The sequence below is a fragment of the Mustela lutreola genome, chromosome 9 (genome assembly GCF_030435805.1).
Source record: "Mustela lutreola isolate mMusLut2 chromosome 9, mMusLut2.pri, whole genome shotgun sequence".
In the NCBI taxonomy this organism is placed as follows: Eukaryota; Metazoa; Chordata; class Mammalia; order Carnivora; family Mustelidae; genus Mustela; species Mustela lutreola.
The window spans coordinates 65,550,515-65,573,934 of record NC_081298.1 but is presented as its reverse complement, the minus strand read 5'-3'; the positions used below and the strand labels follow the sequence as shown (position 1 = coordinate 65,573,934).

Here is a 23,420-nt window from a genome sequence, read left to right as displayed (position 1 = left end):
CTCCCCAAGAAATACCATGTTTTTAAAAGATTACATTATAGTAATATTTTAGTTATACATTATATCATGTTAACAGAAATTAAGGTATTAGAGAATATTATTTGTTCTTAATTTTCATAACTTATAAAAACGGGTAAATGATCTATATGACGTTTACATGCTTTTAACCATACCTGTTTAAACTTATTAATGCACTCTAACTTCTCAACTCTTCTTACAGCAATATTAGAAATGAAAATTAATACTTTTTGAGATGCAGTTGGCAGAAAATTCACAAGTTTCCAGGATGCAGTTGATAAGTTTTGATAAACGTATACAGTTGGTGCATCCTTCACCACAGTAAGGATATAGAATATTTCCATTAGCCCAAAAAGTTCCTTTATGACCATTTATAGGCAGTGTTTTTTCCCTGCAACTGGCTTTTGGCCAGAAATCACTGTAGTTTTTTGTTTTTGTTTTCTTCTCTTTCTTTCTCACAGTAGTTTTTTCCTTTTTCCAGAAATTCATAAAAGTAGAATCAGCGTATGTAGCCTTTATTGGCTGGCTGAGTTTCATTTAATATAATACTTCTGAGATTATCCATGGATAGGTAATGATTTGTTTATAAATTATCTGGTAGATGGATATTTGGGTTATTTCTAGCTGCTTGTGATTATGAATAAAGCTGCTATGAACATTTGAGTACAAGTCTTTGTGTGGACATATGTTTTCATTTCTCTTAGGTAAATACCTAGGAGTGGGATTGCTGGGTCATATGGTAAGTGTGTATGTTCAACTTTAAGAAACTGCCAAACTGTCTTCCAAAGTGGCTGTGCCATTTTTACATTCCCTCTAGGGATGTGTTCCAGTTGCTCCACATCCTCTCTCAACACTTAGTATTTTCAGTCTTTTTTTAGTCATGCTGGTGTCTGTGTAGTGGCATCTCATTGTGGCTTTAATTTACATTTTCTTATGTTAGCGATATTGACCATCTTATTATGTGTTAATTTGCCATTTTTGAATCTCATTTAGTTAAGTGTTCAAATAATTTGTCCATTTAAAAAATTACATTAATATTGGATTGTAGGACTTTTAAAAAATATAGATAAATCCTTCATCAGATATATGCATTGCCAAATTTTTTTCCTCACTCTGGCTTGCCTTTTTATTTGACACAGGTATTTCAATTGAAACTTTTAAGATAATTGTAGATTTACATGCAGTTGTAAAAAAATATCACAGAGAGGTCTTTATACCTTCTACAAGTTTCCCCACTATGTAACATCTTCTAAAACTGTACAGTACCACAACTTGGATATTGACATTGATAGAGTTCACTGACCATATTCAGGTTGCTCAGTTTCATTTGCATTCATATTTAGTGCTTTATAGTATTATCACCTGTGTGGATTTGTGTGTTCACTACCATAGGCAAAATACAGAACATCACTACAGGGATCCCTCATATTGTTCACGTATATGAATAACCATATTCATCTCGTTCTTGTGACCTCCACTTCCTTACCCATCCCTAACCCCTGGTAATCTTGAATCTGTTAAACATTTGTAAAATTTTTTCTTCTGAAAATGTTGTATATATGGAATTATGTATGTATGTAACTTTTGGGGATTGGCTTTTCTTCAGTCAGCCTAATTCTCTTGTGATTAATCGAAGTTGTTGCATGTGTTGATAGTTCTTTACATTTTATTGCTTAATAGCATTCCACAGAATGCGGATGAACAGTTTAACCTTTCAGCCATTAAAGGACATGTAGGTTGTTTTTGGTTTTTTGCTACCGCAAATGAAGCCACCACAAATATTTGTGTAGAAGTTTCTGCATGAGATAAATTTTCATTGCTCAGGGATAAATGTGCAAGAGTGCAGTTGCGGGGTCATATGGTAAGTACGTTTTAGTTTTTTAAGAACATGGCAGACTGTTTTTCAGAGTAGCTGTGTACCAGTTTACATTTCTAGCAGCAATGTATGAGTGATCCAGATCCCATATATCCTCACCAACATAGGTTATTATCACTGTTTTTTGTCAGGAGAGTATTCTCATTGGTGTGTAGTGATTTCAGTTTGCATTTCCCAAATGTCTAATGACGTGGAGCATCCTTTATTTGCTGTATGTAAATGCTCTTCAGTGAAATGTCGTTTCATGCATTTGTCTGTTTGCTAATTTACATTATTGGGATTTTTACTGTTGAGTTTTTGGAGTTATCTGTACATTTTAGACACCAGTCCTTTTCCAGAATGTGGCTCACAAATATTTTCTCCCTTTCTCTGGCTTGTTTTCTCATTCTCTTCAGATGGTCTTTTGCATAACCAAAGTTTTTGATTTTGATGAAGTCCAGTTTATTTTGGATTGTACTTTTTTAATTTCAGGAAGTCTTAACTGCTTAGTACTAGATCCCAAAGGTTCTTTTTTGTTTTTGTGTTTTGTTTTGTTTCGGGTTTTTTCCCCCCTAAAAGTTAAATGTTTTACATTTAGGTCTGTCATGTATCTTAAGTTCATTTTTTGTATAACTAGTGAATTTGGAGGTTTGGTGGTGTTTTTTGTTTTTTTGTATGAATAGATGTTCATTTGCTCAAGCATCATTTGTTGAAAAGGCTATTATTCCTCTCTTCAATTGCTTGTTGCACCTTTTCCAGAAATCAGTTGTCCATACTGATTTCTGAAAAAGGTGCAACAGTATGGACTTGGGCCATACCTCTCTGGGGGCTAGTTTGAGATTCCCTCCTCATTTCTATTGGTATTTGTTTGTATGTCTGCCAGAACCACAGTCTTGGTTATTCTAGTGACATACTTAGTCTCAAAATCAGCTTAAGTTTTTTACTTGAGTCATTTCCTAAAATGTCTTGTTTGTTTGTTTGCTTGCTTGTTTTGGTTTTCTTTTCTTTTTTTTTTTTTTTAATAAAGATTTTTATTTATTTACTTGACAGAGAGAGATCACAAGTAGGCATAGAGGCAGGCAGAGAGAGAGAGAGGAGGAAGCAGGCTCCCTGCTGAGCAAGCACCCGATGCGGGACTTGATCCCAGGACCCTGAGATCATGACCTGAGCCGAAGGCAGCGGCTTAACCCACTGAGCCACCCAGGCGCCCCTTGTTTTGGTTTTCTGTATGAATTTTAGAGTAGTCTTATGTATATTGGCTATGTCCCAAAAGTCTTGCTGGAATTTTGATTGGAATTGCATAAACTTGAATGTCATTTTGGGGGAGAATTGACATACTGTGTTAAATCTCCTAGTTCATGAATATGGTATATCTCACCATTTTAATAAGGTTTTGTTGAATTTCTTTCACAGCATTTTGTAATTTTCAGCATACAAATTAGATTTATAGCAAAGTGTAAGATTTATAGCAAAGTGTTTTCTTTGAATTGTTTGTAAATGATGGTCATTTTTCCTTATCTTTGAGAAGACTTCAACATATCACTGATAGTGACCTTGATCATTTGGCTGTATTTGTCACACTTTTACATTGTAAAATTACCTGTTTTTTCCCTTTTTCCATACTATATTCTTCAAAAGCAAATCACTGTGTGTTGCTTATACTTTAGTGGGAAATTCTTTGATGATGGCATATCAGTGTAACTTACTTAGAACTCTTCTGTGTGAGAGACTTGTCTCATCCCAACTTATTCATTTATCTCTAACAGTATGGACTTGGAGATAATATTTTATACTTTGGCTTATAATCTAGTATTGTTACTTTAATTAAGAAATTAATTTGTTCCTCTTCTTGACCATTGAGTGCACTTTCACTTTCTATATTCCTTTGATTATACACTCATTGTTTTGGGTAGCGGTGGGGAGGGGTAGGTAGGAAGGACAAAACAAATGATGCTTGAGCAAATGGACATCTAGTCATACCAAAAAAAAAAAAAACCCTCCAGACTCACTACTTATACAAAAATAACCTCAAGATACATGACAGACATAAATTTAAAACATATAACTTTTATGGGGGAAAAACCCCGAAACAAAAGAAAACACAAAAACAAAAAAAACCTTTGGGATCTAGTACTGTTCTCTTTTTTTGAGGTGAGTTTTTCCATCTTGTCATTCTGTCCAGAGCAGACTTGACCCTGTTTCAAGTCTCCAGAGCAGAACAGATGAATGAGAGAACAAAATACTAAAATGGCACTTACTTTTTGGTATTACAAGATGCTCCAGGCTTACCCCAAGCCTAGAGTCAGCTATTTTGCATTCTTAGCAGCAAATGATATTGTCAGTTTCTTGGATTTTAGTTATTCTGATAGGTGTGAAGTTCTGTCTCCTTGTTTTAATTTGGAACAGTCCAAGATGGCAGAGGAGTGGGAGACCTTAGTTTTGTCTGGTCCCAGGAGTTCAGCTAGATAGCTATCAATCATTCTGAACACCTGTGAACTCAGCCAGAGATCTAAGATAGAATAGTTGCAACCCTACAAATAGAAAAGCAACTAACTTTTGCATGATAGGAGGTGCAGAGAAGTGAATTCAAGGCAATATATTAGAAGATAAACCGGTGGAGGGGGGTGGGAGGGAGCCTACGTAAGGCAGCATGGGAGTGATATAGCCGTGGAGCACAAAGTCAGAACTTTTAGAAGTCTGCTGTGGTGAGGGATGTCCCTGTATAAAAGGTGTCCAGGTGGCGACACTAGGGCGGAATCCTAGGTGGGACAGTGTGGTCTCAGGATCCCTGGGGGCTCAGGAAGACCAGGAGTACGTGAGTGTGGCAGGGTTCCCATTGGAGCAGGGAAGCTGGCTGCAATCAGGAAGCCCAGGAGTGGCCTCTTAGCTCCAGGTTGCCATGAAATGTGGTCCCCGCTGGCTAACCAGTCTTTGAGCAGGGGCCCAGTAAGAGGCAGAACTGCAGTGAGTCACATGCTCCTCCCATCCCGGGGTGGTGCAGGTGTATACCACAGGGGTCTGCAGAGTTTGGAGACTTGAAACAGGGTCAGGTGTCTGAGATAAACATGCTTGGTCACAGGTTCGGTGAACACAGAGTGCTCAGAGTCCAGTAGACATGACTGCTTTTCCCTGAGGGCACAATGACAAGTGGGGCCCAGAGCTTTTAGCTCTGGGCCTGGAGATTAGGAGGCCGCTGTTTTCACTCTCATCCTCTAAAGCTGCACTTTCTAGAAAGCCTTCAAGGAACGAAAGCCTCATGGAACAGTCTGGAGCTGTTTGCTTAGCCTGGCCCCCTGGCAAGGGTGGTGGCAATTTTGCCCTGTGCAGAGACATCTGAGAATCAATGCAATAGCCCCCCCCCCCACAGAAGATCGGCAAGAACATCCAGCTAAGATGAAGTTTATGAATCATAGAGAACTGCAAAACTCCAGAAAATAATATATAGAATTCGTGTTTTTTTCCCTCATGATTCTTTGATCTTTCAATTTTAATTTTTTTCACTTTCCTTTTTCAACCAATTTCTTATTTTATTGATTTTTTTAAAAAATCTTAATTTTCATTTTTACAATTACATTCTATCCTTTCATTGTATTTAATTTTATTTTTGTATATGTATAAGTTTTTCTTTGTTTATAATTTTGTGATGCAGTATCTTTTAACAGACCAAAATAACACCCAGAATCTAGTGTATGGCTCTGTTCTTCTCACCTGTCTGATCATATTCTTTTTCTTTTTTTTTTCTTTTTTTTTTTTTTTGTTAGTCTTATTTAACTTTCGTCCTTAACCATTACATTCTGTCTTTTCAATGTATTTAATTTTACTTTTGTGTGTTTACGTTTTTCTTTCTTTAAAATTTTGAGATGTAGTTTCTTCTAACCTACCAAATATACTCAGGATATAGTATATTTCTTCATTCACCTGTCTGCTTATAGTCCTCCCCCCCCCCTTTTTTTTTTTGTCTTTTGATTTTCATTTTTATAGTTACATTCTATCCTTTCATAGCATTTAACTTTATTTTTGTACTTGTATGAGTTTTTCTTTCTTTACACTTTTGGGGTCTAGCTTTTTAACAAACAGACTAAAATACATAGAGGATTGAGAGTACTGCTCTGTTTAGTTCACTGGTCTGATTATATTCTTTTTCTTTCTTAAATTTTTGTTTTGGTTCTCTTCTGATTTGTTTAGTGTATATATCTCTGGGGTTGTTGCCATTTTAAATATTTTGTTCTCTCATTCATCTGTTCTGCTCTGGACAGAATGCAAGATGGAAAAACTCCCCTCAAAAAAAGAGAACAGGAGGGATGTCTGGGTGGCTCAGTTAGGTGTCTGCCTTTAGCTCAGGTCATGGTCCCAGGGTCCTGGGATTGAGTGCCACATCAAGCTCCTTGCTCTGCGGGGAGCCTGCTTCTCCCTCTACTTCAGCTCCCTCTGCTTGTGCTCTGTCTCTCTCTCAAATAAATAAAAATCTTGGGGAAAAAAAAAAAAAAGAAGAGGCAGTACCGACTGCCAGGGACTTAATTAGTATGGATATAAGTAAGATATCTGAACTAGAGTTCAGAATAACAATTTTGAAGATACTAGCTGGGCTTGAAAAAAGCATAGAAGACACTAGAGAAATAAAAGAACTAAAAACTAATCAAGTTGAAATAAAAAGCTATTATAATATGAGATGCAATTAAAAATGGAGGCTCAAACTGGTAGGATAGAAGAGGCCAAAGAGAGAATTAGAGAATTGGTGATCTAGGAGACAAAATGATGGAGAACAGAGAAGCTGAGAAAAAGAGAGTAGAAACAACTACTGGATCGTGAGGGGAGAATTTGAGAGATAAGTGATACCATAAAGCCAAACAATATTAGAATAATCGGGATCCAAAAGAAGAGGGGGGCCAAAAGCTATATTGGAGCAAATTATAGTGGAGAACCTCCCTAATCTGCGGAAGGAAACAGGCATTCAAGTCTAGGAGTCACAGAGAATCCCCCTCAAAAATCAATAAAAATAGGTCAACACCTCAACATGTGATAGTGAAGCTTGCAAATCTCAGATACAGAAAGTTCTGAAAGCAGCTTGGGACAAGAGGTCTGTAACCTCCAATAGTAGAAACATAAGATTGGCTTGGCTGCAGACCTATCCACAGAAACCTGACAGGAAGGGACTGGCGTGATATATTCAGCACACTAAGCAAGAAAATATGCAGCCAAGAATACTATATCCAGCTAGGATGTCATTCAAAATAGAAGAGATAAAAAGCTTCTAGGACAAATGGAAACTAAAAGAATTTGTGATCACTAAACCAGCCCTGCAAGAAATATTAAAAGGGATGCTGTAAGCAAAGAGAGCCCAAAAGTAACATAGAGAGGAACAGAAACAATATACAGAAACGGTGACTTTACAGGTAATACAGTGGCATTGAATTTATATCTTTCAATAGTTAATGTAAGTGGACTAAATGTTCCAATGAAGAGACACAGGGTTTCAGATTTGATTCAAGAGCAAGACCCATTGATATTGCTGTCTGTAGTAGACTCATTTTAACCCACTGAGCCACCCAGGCACCCCTGTAGTAGACTCATTTTAGACCCAGAGACACCTCCAGATTTAAAGTGAGGGAGTGGAAAACCATTTATAGTGCTAATGGACATCAAAAGAAAGCTGCGGTGGCGATCCTTGTATCAGACAAATTAGATTTTAAACCAAAGACTATAATAAGAGGTGAGGAAAGACCTGTATCATAATTAGAGGGTGTATCCAACTAGAAGACCTAATAATTGTAAATGTTTATGCCCTTAACATGGGAGAAGCCAGTTAGATAAAACAGTTACTAACAAAGTTAAACACATTGATAATACAATAATATTAGGGGACTTTAACACCCCACTCACTGCAGTGGACAGATGTTCTAGGGAGAAGATCAACAAGAAAATAAGGGCTTTGAATGATGTACTGGACCAGATGGACTTAACAGATAAATTCAGAACATAACATCCTAAAGAAACAAATAGCACGTTCTTTTCGAGTGCACATGGAACATTCTTCAGAATGGATCACATCCTGGGTCCAAATCAGGCCTTAGTCAGTACCAGAAGATTGGGATCATTCCCTACCTATTTTCAGACTACAGTGCTTTAAAACTCAAGCTCAATCACAGGAGGAAAGTTGGAAAGAACTTAAATACATGGAGGCTAAAGAACATACATGCTACTAAAAGTGAATGGGTCAACCTGGAAATTAAAGAGTAAAAAATTTATGGAAACAAAAAAAATGAAAACACAACTGTTCAAAACCTTTGGGATGAAGCAAAGGCAGTCCTAAGAAGGACGTATGTAACAATAAAAGCTTTTCTGAAGAAACAAGAAAGATTTTCACATGAACAATCTAACCTTACACCTAATAGAGCTGGCAAAATAACAGCAAATAAAACATAAACCCAGTAGAAAAGAAAATAAAGATGAGAGCAGAAATCAATGAAACCAAAAGAACAGTAGAACAGATCAATGAAACTGGGAGCTGGTTCTTTGACAGAATTAATTAGATTGATAAACCCATGGGCATGCTTATTAAAAAGAAGAGAAGGGACCCAAAATAATAAAACCATGAATGAAAGATCACAACTAACACCAAAACATTTATAAGAATATATTATGAGCAACTATATGCCAATAAATTAGGTCCAGGAGAAATGAATGCATTCCTAGAGATGTATAAACTACCAAAAATGAAACAAGAAATAGAAAACCTAAACAGACCCATAAAGAGCAAGGATATTGAAGCAGTAATCAAAAATCTCCCAACAGAGTCCTGGGACAGATGGCTTCCCAGGGGAACCAGACATTTAAAGAACTAATACCTATTCTTCTGAAGCTGTTTCAAAGAATAGAAATGGAAGGAAAACTTCAAGGGTCTTTCTGTGAGGCCAACATTGCCTTGATCCCCAAACCAGACAAAGACCCTCACCAAAAAGGAGAATTACAGATCAATACCCTTGATGAACATGGAGGCAAAAATTGTCACCAAGGTACTAGCCAGTAGGATCCAATAGTACTTCAAAAGGATTATTCACCACAACCAAGTCAGATTTATTCCTGGGCTGCAAGAGTGGTTCAGTATACACAAAAGAAAGGACAAGAACCATATGTTCTTCTCAATAAATGGAAAAAAACCATTTGATAAAGTACAGTTTCTTGATTAAAACTCTTCACAGTGTAGGGATAGAGGGAACATAACTCAGTATCATAAAAGTATCATAACTCAGTATCATAAAAGTATCATAACTCATCTTGAAAAGGCCCACAGTGAATACATTTTCAGTGGGGAAAAACAGAGCTTTTCCCCTAATGTCAGGAATATGGCAGTGGTGTCCACTCTTACCACTGTTGTTCAGTATAGTACTAGAAGTCCTAGCATCAGCAATCTGACAACAAAAAAATAAAAAGCATCTGAATTGGCGAGGAAGTCAAACTCCACTCTTCGCAGGTGATGTGATACTCTGGAAAACCCAATAGACTCCACCCCAGAATTGCTAGAACTAAAGCAGGAATTCAGCAACATAACAGGATATAAAATCAACATACAGAAATCAGTTGCATTTCTGTGCACTAACAATGAGACAGAAGAAAGAGAAATTAAAGTTGATCCCATTTACAGTTGTACCAAAACCCATGAGGAATAAACCTAACCAAAAGGCAAAGAATCTGTGCTTAGAAAACTACAGAAAAGTCGTGAAAGAAATTGAGGAAGACACAGAGAGTGGGAAAACGTTCCATGCTCATGGATTTGAAGAACAAATATTGTTCAAATGTCTGTGGTACCTAGAGCAGTCTGTACTATTGTACAATAGTGCAATAGTCTGTACTATAGTACAATAGTGCAATCCCTATCTCCTTTTAATTTGCATGTCTGTAATGACAAATGAGCATGTTATCTTTCTTTTTTTCATTTATCTGTCAAGTGGCTGTTAAGAGATTTATTCATATTTTAATTGGATTCTTTTTATTGTTGATTTTTAAAAGTTTATTTTTCCATATTTTGGTACGTGAGTACCAGTACTTGAGTATTTGAGCCAGTACTTGAGCCAGTAGTGTCTTGCAAATACAGGCATACCTTAGAGATACTGCACATTTGGTTCTAGACCAATGCAATAAAGCACATCAAATCAGTTTTTTGGATTCCTAGTACATATGAAAATTATGTTTATAGTATACTTTATTGTGTGCAAACAATAGCATTGTGTCTAAGATGATGTATATATATTAACTTAAACATATTTCATTGCTAGATATTGCTAACCATCATCTGAGCTTTCAGCAATTCATAATTGTTTTGTTAGAATCTTGCCTTGATATCAGTGACTGCTGACTGATCACATTGGTTGATAGTTTCTGAAGTTTGGAGTGGCTGTGGCAGTTTCTTAGAAGACAACAGTAAGGTCTTTCGATTGACTCATGAATCCGTTTTCTGTGGCATGCAATGCTGTTTGGTAGCCTATTATTACTCACAGTAGAACTTTCAAAATTGCAACAAACCCTGTTGCTCCTTTATCAATGAAGTTTATGTAATACTCTGAATCTTTCATTGTCATTTCAACAGTCTTTGCAGCATCTTCACCAGGAGTAAATTCCATCTCAAGCGATCATTTCTTTGCTCATCTCTTAGCAGCAGCTCCATCTGTTAAAGGTTTTATTTCAGTTTTATCTTCAGGTTCCACTTCTAATTGTAATTATCTTTCTACCATCTGCAGTTACTTCCTTTACTGAGGTCTTGAACCCCTCAAAGTAATCCATGAAGGTTGGAATCAGTTTCTTCCAAATTCCTATTAGTATTGATATATTTGATCCCTTCACATGAATGATAAATATTTTTTTATTACCTAGAATGGTGGATCCTTTCCAGAAGGTTTTCAGTTTTCTTTGCTTAGATCCATCAGAGGAATCAGTCTATGGTAGGTATAGGCTAACAAAATGTATTTCTTACGTAATGAGACCTGGTAAGCCAAAATTATTCTGATCCATGAACTGCTATGAAATTTGTATATGGCATCTTCTATCATAAGGCTGTTTTGTCCACACTGAACACCTGTTGTTCAGTGTAGCCACCTTCAATAATGATCTAAGCTTGATCTTCTGAATGACTTGCCACAATTTCTACATCAGCACTTGCTGCTTCACCCTGCCCTTTCGTGTTACAGAGACGGCTTCTTTCCTTAGGAAACCTCATGAACCAGCCTCTGCTAGCTTCATACTTTTCTTCTCTAGTTTCCTCCCCTCTCTCAGCCTTAATAGGATGGAATAGAGTTAGGGCCTTCTTGATTAGTCTTTGGCTTAAGGGAGTGTTGTGGCTGGTTTCATCTTCCATCCAGGCCACTAAAACTGTCTCTGTATCAGTGATGCATGGTGGTTTCACTTTTTTTTTTTTTTCTTTTTTAATCATTTGTGTGTTGACTGGAGAAGCACTCCTATTTAAGAACTTATGTTTTGCATTTACAACTTGGCTTACTGTTGGGTACAAGGGGCTTAATTTTCAGCCTGTCTTGGCTTTCAGCATACCTTTTTCACTGAACTTAATCACTTCTAGCTTTTGATTTAAAGTGAGAGATACCTTCCTTGAATACTTAAGAGGCTAATGTAGGGTTATCAATTGGCTTAATTTCAATATCGGTGTGTCTCAGAATAGGGAGTCCCAAGGAGAAGGAGAGATAGATACATATAGATGTAGATATCTATATATATGGTGGAAATGGCTGGTTGGGTCTGAACACAACATTTATTAAGTTTGCTGTCTTATGTGGTTGTGATTTGTGGTGCCTCAAAACATTTAAAATAGTGATGTCAAAGATCAAAGATCACTGTAACAAATATAATAATAATGTAAAGGTTTGAAATATTGTGATATATTTACCAGAATGTGACACAGAGGCACAATGTGAGCAAGTGCTATTGGAAAAATACTCCAGGCAGTCTTGCCACAGCCCTTCAGTTTGTAAACAGTATCCATGAAGCCCTATAAAGGAAGGTGTGCTTGTATTTTCTCTTTCTCTTACTGTGTGGTTTGTGTTTTCATTTTCTTATCAGTAGCTTTCTAAACAGAAGTTTTAAATTTTAATAAAGTCTAAATTACCATTTTTTTCTCTTGTGAGTTCTGCTTTTGGTTTTTGTTTTATCTTTTTTTTTGAGATTTTACTTACTTATTTGACAGCGAGAGAGGGAACACAAGCAGGGGGATGGGGGAGGGAGAAGCAGGCTTCCGGCTAGCAGGGCAGGGCTCTGGGCAGGGCTCTGGGCAGGGCTCTGAGCAGGGCTTGGGACCCTGACCTGAGCCAAAGGCAGCCGCTTAATGACTGAGCCACCCAGGTGCCCCTGTTTTTTGTTTTATCTTAAACCTCATTTCCACACCCAAGATCAACAGATTTTGCATTTTTTTAAAACTCCATTGTCTTGATAGTAAGCTTTATAGTGAGTCTTGAAGTAGGGTAAAGTCCTCCAACTTTGTTCTTCAGTATTGTGTTGACTATTCAGTCTTTTGCGTTTCCATTTAATGTGTCAAGTCAGTTTGTTGATATTTGCAAAGCGGTTGAATCTGTAGATTAGAGTGAAAAGAATTGACAACTCTATTATCTTCTACTGCATGATCTTGGACCATTTTTTTGTTTGTTTAGGTCTTGATCTCTATTTCTTGTTTGCTGAATATTTTTTATATGAATAGGTGTTAGGTTTCATAAAATTTATTTGGTGTGGCAGTTAATATCATACGTTTTTTTTTTTCCCCATAGCCTGTTGATGTGGTTTATAACATTGCTTTTCTTGCATTCCTAAAGTAAATTCCTCTTGGTTTTGATATGTAATCTTTTTTTTTTTTTTTGCACTTACTAAGCAGTTTATTTTATTAATTTTAAAAATTTTTAAATAAACATAAAATATATTTTTATCCCCAGAGGTACAGGTTTGTGAATCCCCTTTACACATTTCACAGCACTCATCATAGCACATACCCTCCCTGATGTCCATATCCCCACTACCCTCTCCCATCCCCCCTCCCCCCAGCAACCCTCAGTCTGTTTTTTGAGATTGAGTCTTATGGTTTTCTCCCTCCCGATCCCATCTTCTTCTTCTTCTTCTTCTTTTTTTTTAATTTTTAATTTTTTATAAACATATAATATATTTTTATCCCCAGGAGTACAGGTCTGTGAATCACCAGGTTTACACACTTCACAGCACTCACCAAAGCACATACCCTCCCCAATGTCCATAACCCCACCCCCCTTCTCCCAACCCCCCTCCCCCCAGCAACCCTCAGTTTGTTTTGTGAGATTAAGAGTCACTTATGGTTTGTCTCCCTCCCAATCCCATCTTGTTGTAATCTTTTTTACATGTGGTTGGTTTGATAGTATTTTTTTTTTGAGACTATTTGTACATGCAGATATTCATCTGTACCTTCTGTCTTTATCTAGTTTTGCTACTGAATAATACTGGCCTCAGTGTTCTGTTCTTTCTCCCTCCCTCCTGCCCTCTCCCCTTTCTCTCAGTTTCTCTCTCAAAAAAGTTTGTGAAGGATTGAAGTTAATTCTTCTTCTTCTTCTTCTTTTTTTTTTTTAGATTTTATTTATTTGACAGAGAGAATGCACACAGACTGGGGAGAAGCTCTGGTTCCCCACCAAGCAAGGAGCACAATGTGGGACTCAAGTCCAGGATCTGTGACCACAACCCGAGCCAAAGGCAGAGGCTTAACTGGCTCAGCCACCCAGGCATCCCTGAAGTTAATTCTTTAAATGTATCATAGAATTCATCAGTGAAGCTGTCTGGGCCTGGGTTTTTCTTAGTGGGAATCTTTTAAGTTAATGTTTCAGTTGCTTATTAAAGGTGAATTCAGATTTTCTGCTTTTCAGTCAGTTGTAGTAGTTTGTCTAGGAATTTGTCCATTTCATCTAAGTCATTGAATCTGTTGGCAAATAGTTGTTAACAGTATTTTTTTTTAAGATTTTGTTTATTTATTTGAGAGAGAGAACACAAGCAGGGGAGTGGAGAGAGGGAGAGAGAAGCAGACTTTCCTCTGTGCAGGGAGCCTGATGTGGGGCTTGATCTCAGGACCCTGGGATCAAGGTCCTGAGCTGAAGGCAGATGCTTAACAGTTGAGCTACCCAGGCACCCCAGCAGTATTTCTTGTATTCAGATCTTGCATATCTGAAACAAATTCCTATTGGTCATAGTGTATAACTCATTTTATACATTGATGGATTCAATTTGCTACTATTTTTTTTTTTTTTTAGGATTTTTACATCTTTGTTTATGAGCGATACTGTAATTTTTTCTTTCACTGTTTCTGGTTTCGATTTTTGGGCAATGCTGGCCTCACAGAATGAGTTAATAAGGCTCTGCTTTTATTTTCTAGAGATCGTGGAGAAATGGTATAATTTTTTTTCCTTAAGTGCTGTAATTCACCAGTAAAATTACTTGGGACTAGTGCTTTCTTTTGGAAGGTTATAAATTAGTGATTCAATGTGTTTACAAGATACAGGCCTTTAAGGTGAAATAAAGGATAGTATTATAGCTGTACATCAAAAGGATAAAGAAAAAAGATACTTTGAATAGTCTCTGTACACATGAATTGATAATTTTGATGAAATAGATTAAGTTCTCAAGGTGTTGAAACTCACCATGGTGAAATAGACAATTTGAAGAGCCTGATGATGCCTGTTAAGGAAGTGGAATTTATAATTTAAAATGTCCTGAAAAATAAATCTCCAGAATCCAACGGTTTTACTGGAGATTTCTACCAAGTATTTATAGAAGAATTAATAGCAGATCTGTATAATCGTTTCTGGAAAGTGGAAGAAGAGACCCTTCCAGATGTTTTTATGAAAGTAGTATTACCCTGATTTCAAAGCCAGTTGAAAGTGTGTGCACAAAAAAGAAAACTATAAGCTGAAATCCTCATAAATCTAGATCGCGTAAGTTGCTAGTGAAATATTGACAAATAGAATTGAGTACAACTACATTATGCACTTTACCAAGTGGAGTAAATTCAGGTGATGAAAGATATAGAAACTGATCAATGTAATACACCCCATTAACAGGTTAAAGAAGAAAAATTATTACACCAGGTGATGCATAAAACAGTTTTTCTATTTTTATTTGATACAGAAAGCTTTTGACAAAAATACATCACCCATTCAGAATATATCTCAAAAAACTAGAAATAAAGGGAAACTTTTTCAGTTTGAAAAGGGATCTACAAAAAGCCAGCAACTTACATATTTAGAGGTGAAAAACTCTTTAAGTTTACTCTGAGATTGGAAATAAGGCAAGGATGTTTGCTTTCACCACTGATGTTCAGCATAGCACTAGTTGTACCCAGTGCAATAAAGAAAAAAGAAATGAAGGAACACATCAGAAAGGAGTAAAACTGTTCTCATATGCAAAGGCATGATGCGTCGAGAAACTGTCCATTTTATTTATTTATTTATTTTAAAGATTTGATTGATTGATTTGTCAGAGAGCACAAGCTGGCAGAGTGGCAGGCAGAGGCAGAGAGGGAAGCAGGCTCCCTGCGGAGCAAGGATCCTGATGTGGGACTCGATCCCAGGACCCTGGGATCATGACCTGAGCTGAAGGCAGTGGCTTAACCAACTGAGCCACCCACGTGTCCCGAAACTCAGTTTTAAAACTTTAGAACTAATAAGTGAGTTTAACAAGGTTGCAGTGTAACAGATCAACATAAAACCTAATCATATTTTTGTACATTAGTAATGAATATGTAGAAACTGAATTCTAAAATCTCCAATTATTTAAAAAACACTAGTTTTGTGAAAATTTCAAAACACTGATGGAAGAAATCCATGATGTAAATAAATGGAGAAACATACTGTCTTCCAGTCTATGAATATAACATAATGAAGGTGTTCTTTTCAAATCTCTTTGTATATAATTAATCAAATTTCTAAAACTGTGTATAATCAATACAATTTCTAAAATTCTAGCAAGACTTTTTTTTATAGATACATAGAAGTTTATTCTAAAATATATTTGAAAAGTCAAAGTTAAGAATAGGTAAAACAGTTCTCATAATAATAAAGGGAGAGAGTCATTCTACCTGATTTCAAAACTTACTATATAGGTCCATTAATCAGGATTGTTAATATCAGAGGGAGACACACACAGATCAGTAGAGCAGAATACAGGACTCAGGAATAGCCCTATGCAAGTACAGCTAAGTGATTTTTGACAAAAGCACAAAAGCAATTTAGTGTAGGATGGATACTTCAAAATGTAGCTGGAGCAGCTGAGTTCCCATAGGTTAAAAAAAAGATTAAAATGGATCATAGATTTAAACATAAAACATTGAAGCACACAACTGTTAGAAGGTAACAGGTTTTATTTTCAAGTCCTAGAGCATAGTGAAAAATTCTTAGTCATGACACCAAAAGCATGATTCATAAAGAAAATTTTGATAAAGAGCATCTCATGAAAATTAAAATTTTTCCTTTGATTATAAAAACCCTGTTAAAAGATGAGCTACAGTCTGGAAGAAAATTTATATAAACCACATTTAACCAGTGAACATAAAACTAGTTCTCAAACATTCAGTCAATCCAATTATAAAATGGGTAAAGGATACAAACAGACATTTAACTAAATAGTACGTATGAATGGCAAGTAAATGCAGGAAAAAATGTTTTAATTACTCTAGCCTTTAAGGAAATGGAAATGGAAACTAGGATGAGATATCACCACATATCTGTTAGAGTATCTTGAACAGTAGCCGTAATATCAAATACTGGCTGGGATGTAGGACAAAAATGGACATCTCCATACATTGTGTTGTGAATATTAAATGGTAAACTCACTTTAGAAAATAGTTTGGGGGCACCTGGGTGGCTCAGTGGTTTAAGCCTCTGCCTTCGGCTCAGGTCATGGTCTCAGGATCCTGGGATTGAGCCCCTGCATCGGGCTCTCTGCTCAGCAGGGAGCCTGCTTCCCTTACTCTCTCTCTCTCTCTGCCTGCTTCTCTGCCTACTTGTGATCTCTATCTGTCAAATAAATAAATAAAATCTAAAAAAAAAAAAAAAAAGAAAGAAAGAAAATAGTTTGGCTGTTTCTTAAAAATCTACGTATAACTTTTTTTTTTTTTTAAGATTTTATTTATTTATTTATTTATTTATTTATTTAACAAGGACAGAAAGTGAGAGAGGGAATACATGCAGGGGAAGTGGGAGAGGGAGAAGCAGGCTTCCTGCCCAATATAGAAGCCCAGTATAGGGCTCAATTCCAGGACGCTGGGATCATGACCTGAGCCGAAGGCAGACGGTTAACGACTGAGCCACCCAGGTGCCCCAGTCTACATATAACTTTTAATAGCTTTATTTTTTTAATTTTTTAAATATTTAACGTATTTTTATTTAACAGACAGAGGTCACAAGCAGGCAAAGAGGCAGAGTGAGAGGAGGAAGCAGGGTCCCTGCCGAGCAGAGAGCTGTACAAGGGGCTCAATTCCAGGACCCTGGGACCACAACCTGAGCCGAAGGCAGAGGCTTTAACCCACTGAGCCAACCAGGCGCCCCAATAGCTTTATTTTTTAAAGTCACTAAGTTAAAACATTTTTATTGTTTTGATAGAGGAATGTGGCCTGTGAAAACACAGTACAACAGAAAATGGCTTTTTATTTCTTTTAATCAGTAGTAAGTTTAGGCTAAAGGATTAGGGGCTATCATAGGAAATATTAATAGGAATGTTATAGCTTTGTTAAAGGGAAGAGTAAGTGGTTTGCAGAAAGGTATACCTATAGAAAAATACTTCTATAGAATCCATAAAGGTTTTTTTTTTTAAAGATTTATTTTATTTTTTTTTTTTTTATTTGACAGAACACAAGTAGGCAGAGAGGCAGGCAGAGAGAGAGGAGGAAGCAGGCTCCCTGCTGAGCAGAGAGCCCGATGCGGGACTGGATCCCAGGACCCTGAGATCATGACCTGAGCCGAAGGCAGCGGCCCAACCCACTGAGCCACCCAGGCGCCCTCCATAAAGGTTTTAAAGCTTTTTTTACCCAGCATGACTAGATTTTAGATTTGAATCTTTGGTTTATTGAAATCTTAAAACTGTAGTTTGTAGTGGGCAGGTATAGAAGTAGTGCTGAGAGTGTAGGTATCAAGTTTCAACTGATAACTGTGTGTGTGTTACTTTCATTCCTGTCATTGTAATATCTTTGGCTTTTTAGGACATCTTCCTGAGTCTGGGGCAGTAACTTCTGTAAATATTGAAGGAACACTTCATAAACCCTTGTGGTTAAGACTTAAGTTGTGTTGTGTATCACTGATACATTTTGTTAGGTATGTTTAAATTTTTAGACAACTTCAGAAACATGATGATCTCCTATTTTTAAGGAAGGCAGCACAATTTTGGTGTCAGATTTGGGCCATGAGTTCCTGGTGTGCTATTTTCTAGTCTTTTGTAAATTCTTTTTTATCTTTGTCTTTAAGCTTAACTTCATAGAGTTGTTATGAGGAGTAAATGATACATAGTATATATAGTGGTTGATCAGCACAATGCTTTGATGTATGAAAAGCACTCAAAAACTATCAGTCTTGGGGTGCCTGTGGGTAGCTCAGTTGGTTAAGTGACTGCCTTCGGCTCAGGTCATGATCCTGAAGTCCCAGGATCGAGTCCAGCATTGGGCTCCCTGCTCAGCAGGGAGTCTGCTTCTCTCTCTGACCCACCCCCCTCTCATGCTCTCTCTCTCTCTCATTCTCTCTCTCTCTCTCAAATAAATAAAATAAAATTTTTAAAAGAAAGAAGCCATCAGTCTTTCATTACTAGCCAGAAGAAGCCTCAGACTCAACAGCATACAAAGGTAGTCCTATATACTGTTATCCTGGAGATGTTTGTTTCAGTAATATTTATCATAGAGATAAATAAAAACAAATGACTGCTATGGAAATCTAGCTAATCATAAGCTATTCTGATAAGACGAATTTAGTTCAGGTGAGAGCTGACAGATTTTTGGAGGTGAGGTGCCAAGCTTCTGTCATTAGCTATCTTCCCATTGCACCTTGTTTTTAGAAGCTTCTGTGGTGTGAAACACTGGCAGAGATGCCTTTGGAGATAGTGCTGGTTGATACTTGGCCAGGCTTAGATTTCTGTTATGGAATGGGACCTAAGGGATAGTTCTTGATTCTTTCCCATCTACATACAACATATCGAATTGGTCACTTAAATGCTGCTGATTGATCCCCTCAATATGTATCTTACATCATTTTGCCTGCCACTGCTGCAAGTCAGGTTCATTATTTCTCATTATAAATAACTATAAAAGCTCTCTAACTAGTTGGGATTCTAGTCTTCCACTCATACCAGAGGTAGATTTCTAAAGATTTTAATTATTTATTTGATAGAGAGAGATTACAAGTAGGCAGAGAGGCAGGCAGAGAGAGAGGAAGGGAAGCAGGCTCCTGCTAGCAGAGAGGCTGACGTGGGGCTCCATCTCAGAACCCTGAGATCATGACCTGAGCCGAAGGTAGAGGCTTTAACCCACTGAGCCACTGCCCTCGACCAGAGGTAGCTTTCTAAAATTCAAATTTAGTTATGTAAGGAGAGTTAATAGTCTGTTACTGTGGAATCAGAACTTTTGGGTTCAAATCCCATCTCTGCCTTATGTGATCCTAGGTGAATTCTCCCAGCCTTGGTTTCTACATTTATTAAAAAGGGTAACTACTCAAATTGGGCCCACAGTCTCTTGGAAAGATTGCTGAAAATACCGTGTCTAGTTCCCATCCTGTTCCTGGGTCCCTTGATCTTAGGTTGGGTCAGGAAGTCCATAACTTACGAAAAATGTCTCAGTTGGTTCAGATACCCTTTTATGAGTCTTCTTAAAACATCATGTACTTCATCTTTAGGTTTTTATACTTCTTGTGTCTGATATATGCATACCTGCTTTGTCCAGTTCCTTCAGTACTTGGTTCCAGGCTTGTCCTCTGCTAGGAAGTGTCTGACTTTCTGATTGTGGGTTTCATGCTTCAGGAAGTCCTCTCCAATGCAGTAGTTCAGTGTTATATAACTTTCTCAAGTACACTATCTAAAATATAAGACAAAAGAATTAGTTCTGGATAGCTATTATAAAAGCATAAATTCCTTCATTTCTTGGCATTTTGCAGTTCCTGTTTTATTGATTTGCTGTTTTCTTCTAAGATCCTTGAGAATAAATTTTGTATCCTCATTGTTTTTATTAATCTTAAAATTATATTTATCATAGACCTAAAAGTTATTCTCAAGAAATTTTCTTTACTGAAGTGAAGCATCTTTATAACAAGGTATGCAAAGTGGAGGGTCATGTTGCATGAAGTCTTTGTTTTCTTTGTTCTTTTTCTTAAGATTGTATTTATTTGTCAGAGAGAGAGAGGGTGAGCATACAAGCAGGGGGAGTTTAAGGCCGAGGGAGAAGCAGGCTCTCCACTAAGCAAGGAGCCCGAAACGGGACTCAATCGCAGGACCCTGGGATCATGGTGTGAGCCAAAGGCACATACTTAACCGATTGAACCACCCAGGCGTCTCAAAAGTTTTTGTTTTCTTACTGTATCATTTATTTGGATTCACCTACCTTTCATACTTGTACATTTCAGACTGACTGACCTCCTTGGTTTTCTGTAGTTTAAACTGAAACATAATTTGGTTTATTCCAGTATATGAAGGTCAGGACACTGTGGGATGGAACTGGAAATGAAACCAAGAATATAAAAGATTATGAGCAGATTTGGTTCTGGGTTTTGGATATTTTATGTGTTTTATTTAGTAAATCATTCCTGATTCATTTAGATTTGGATGTGTGGTCATGTTTTGCTCAAGGCATTCAAACTTTGTGCATCTTAGTTTTCCTGTTGGCAAAATGAGATAATAGACTAGATGGTCTCTAAAGTTCTTTCCTGCTCTAAAATTTCTACTATTCCAAGTCGAAATGAATAGCTATTCAAGCTCTTCTAATATTTAGGTGTTGCTATTAATAATAAAATAATAATACTTGGTTTTATTGTTTAATCTCCATTTTATAAATAATTTGTCTCAGGCACACATCAAAAAACTTCGGTATCAACAAAAGTTAATTTCCTTCCCTTGTTACCTCGATTTTCCTGGAGCTGTTCATTATAGTTCTTTCTGATTTGAGTGTAACTTTATTGAAACAGATGCAGGGAGGCTGATTGGTTAGTAGATATAATTCAGATATTCTCATCAAAGAACTTGCCAAATGATTTTTCTCAGTGGACTGCTAATACATGAGAAAAAGCAAAATGTGATGTTAATGTGATAGATTGTTTTGCTCTTGAGTAACATTTAGGTCTTCTTTGTTTTCATTTAAGTGCCAAGGATGACATTGATCTTGATGCCTTGGCTGCAGAAATAGAAGGAGCTGGTGCTGCCAAAGAACAGGAACCTCAAAAGTCAAAGGGGAAAAAGAAAAAGGATAAAAGAAAGCCAGACTTTGAGTAAGTATTTCAAATATATTTGATTTCTATAAGTTTTGGTATGAGATTGACCTATTAAGCTAATTCAGTGCCTTGTAATTAGATTTTAATCCTTTAATCCTTTAATTTTAATCAGATTTTAATCCTTTTCTAGTGAAGATGATATCCTGAAAGAACTGGAAGAATTGTCTTGGGAAGCTCAAGGCATCAAAGGTGACAGAGAAAGTGCTGCAGTAAAGGTGAAAAACAGACCATTGTTACCTATTTTGTGTCGGGAGCTGCTGTTGTAAGCTTTTGAGCAGTGTGAATATGTTTAAAGTTTCTATAAATTCTGATGCCAAAGAGGGAAAGGAAATAATGTGTTTTAAAACCTTTCACAGATTTAAGAACATTTTATTTGGGAATTTAAAGGTATTTTGTAGTATGTTGCCTAGTCATAAAATTGGTACATTGGAGATAGAACGTTTCTCATCTCCAGTGTTCTGTGTTCATTGTTTTTCATTCTTTGAATTTGGATAGCCTCAGATAATGGGAAAGTGATAGGCATGTTTTTTCCTTTCAGTTTCCTCATAGGCTCTGTATGCCATGTGAGAAGGTAATGAATGTGAACTGATGATTAGTACTTCAGAGCACCTGGATTTTGAAATTTACAGTGAATGTCAAATGTGCCTGAGGCCTAGGCTAGCTTCTGGTATTTGGTTGAGTTTTATATTCTTATAGAAAGGACCTTATTTTGAAGTTGTTTTGAGAGTCTTTTCTATGTGTACTTAGTAAAATACGTGATTAAGAAGTCTATTATTTAAAAAAAATAAAATGTAACTTAAAATTTTTAACAATGGAAATTTTTTAGCCAACAGAAAATAATGAAGAAGAATCCATCTCAAAGCAAGATAAAAAAAAGAAAGGACAGAAAGGCAAAAAACAAAGTTTTGATGATAATGATAGTGAAGAATGGGAAGATAAAGATTCAAAATCAAAAAAGACCACAAAGCCAAAAGTGGAAATGTACTCTGGGAGTGATGATGATGATGATCTTAATAAACTTTCTAAAAAAGCTAAAGGGAAAGCTCAGAAATCAAATAAAAAGGGGGATGGATCAGAAGAAGATGAGGATAATAGTAAGAGAGTTAAAGAGCGTTCCAGAGTAAATTCTTCAGGTGAAAGTGGTGATGAATCAGATGAATTTATGCCATCTAGAAAAGGACAGAAAAAAAATCAAAAAAATAAGCCATGTCCTAATGTGGAGAGTGGGAATGAAGACGATGACTCCTCCTTCAAAATTAAGACAGTGGCCCAAAAGAAGGCAGAAAAGAAAGAACGTGAAAGAAAAAAGCGAGATGAAGAAAAAGCAAAACTGCGGAAGCTGAAAGAAAAAGAAGAGCTAGAGACTGGGAAAAAAGATCAGAGTAAACAACAATCTCAAAAGAAATCTGAAGAAGAAGCTGTAAAATCCAGAGTGACCCTTGATATTGGAGCAATCCCTGCCTCTGAAGAGAAAGGAGAGACTCCTACAGCTGCTGAAGGTTGGTAATATTACCAAGGAAAGGGTTGAAGGCTTGGATTGATAGTCTGAGTTTTGCCCCAGAGTCCTATTGTTTTTTGCCCTTGGTTGTACAGGGACTTAAATTATAAGAAGAAGACTTGTAAAAGTTATATCTAAGTACTTTTGATTTCCATTGTTAAACATTTGTATTGTATAAAATATCTTTAAAATAGTTTGTGTACAGAGTAGGATTTTTTTTTAAGAATTTCACTGTGAAAACAGTTTTGCTGCTGATGAAGACTGGAAGTTGGCTAATGATAAGTTTATTCCTTTTGATATCTCAGTGTCAGGTAATAATTCTTTCTTGTTTCAAGGTTTCTTTTTTTTTTTTTTTTTTTACTTTTATAAATACTTTCCTGTTTTTAAAAACCCAATTCAGTCTATGAAATAGAAAAGTAAAAACATGCTAAAATTAGTTAACATCTTAAGCAACATGAGCCAGGTTTTTATGCCAAAACCAATTAACGAAAAATAAGTTTTCTAGCTAAAATCCTCCTCCTTCAGAAGGAGAATAAAGATCAAGTGATTCACATAGGTTTTTTTTAGACTAGAAAGCTTTTAATGGAAAAAT

The 23,420-nt window shown here is 36.5% G+C and overlaps 1 protein-coding gene across 2 annotated transcripts in view; it reads left to right on the top strand.

The window, feature by feature from the left end:
* The window catches only part of EIF5B (eukaryotic translation initiation factor 5B), an 80,831-nt gene that overhangs the window by 15,821 nt on the left and 41,590 nt on the right, over positions 1-23,420 (top strand). For both annotated transcript variants that reach the window (XM_059134539.1, XM_059134538.1), the window contains exons 2-4: positions 21,202-21,327; positions 21,461-21,545; positions 22,157-22,829. In XM_059134539.1, coding sequence (XP_058990522.1) covers positions 21,202-21,327; positions 21,461-21,545; positions 22,157-22,829 — 884 coding nt within the window. The remainder of the gene's footprint in view (positions 1-21,201; positions 21,328-21,460; positions 21,546-22,156; positions 22,830-23,420) is intronic.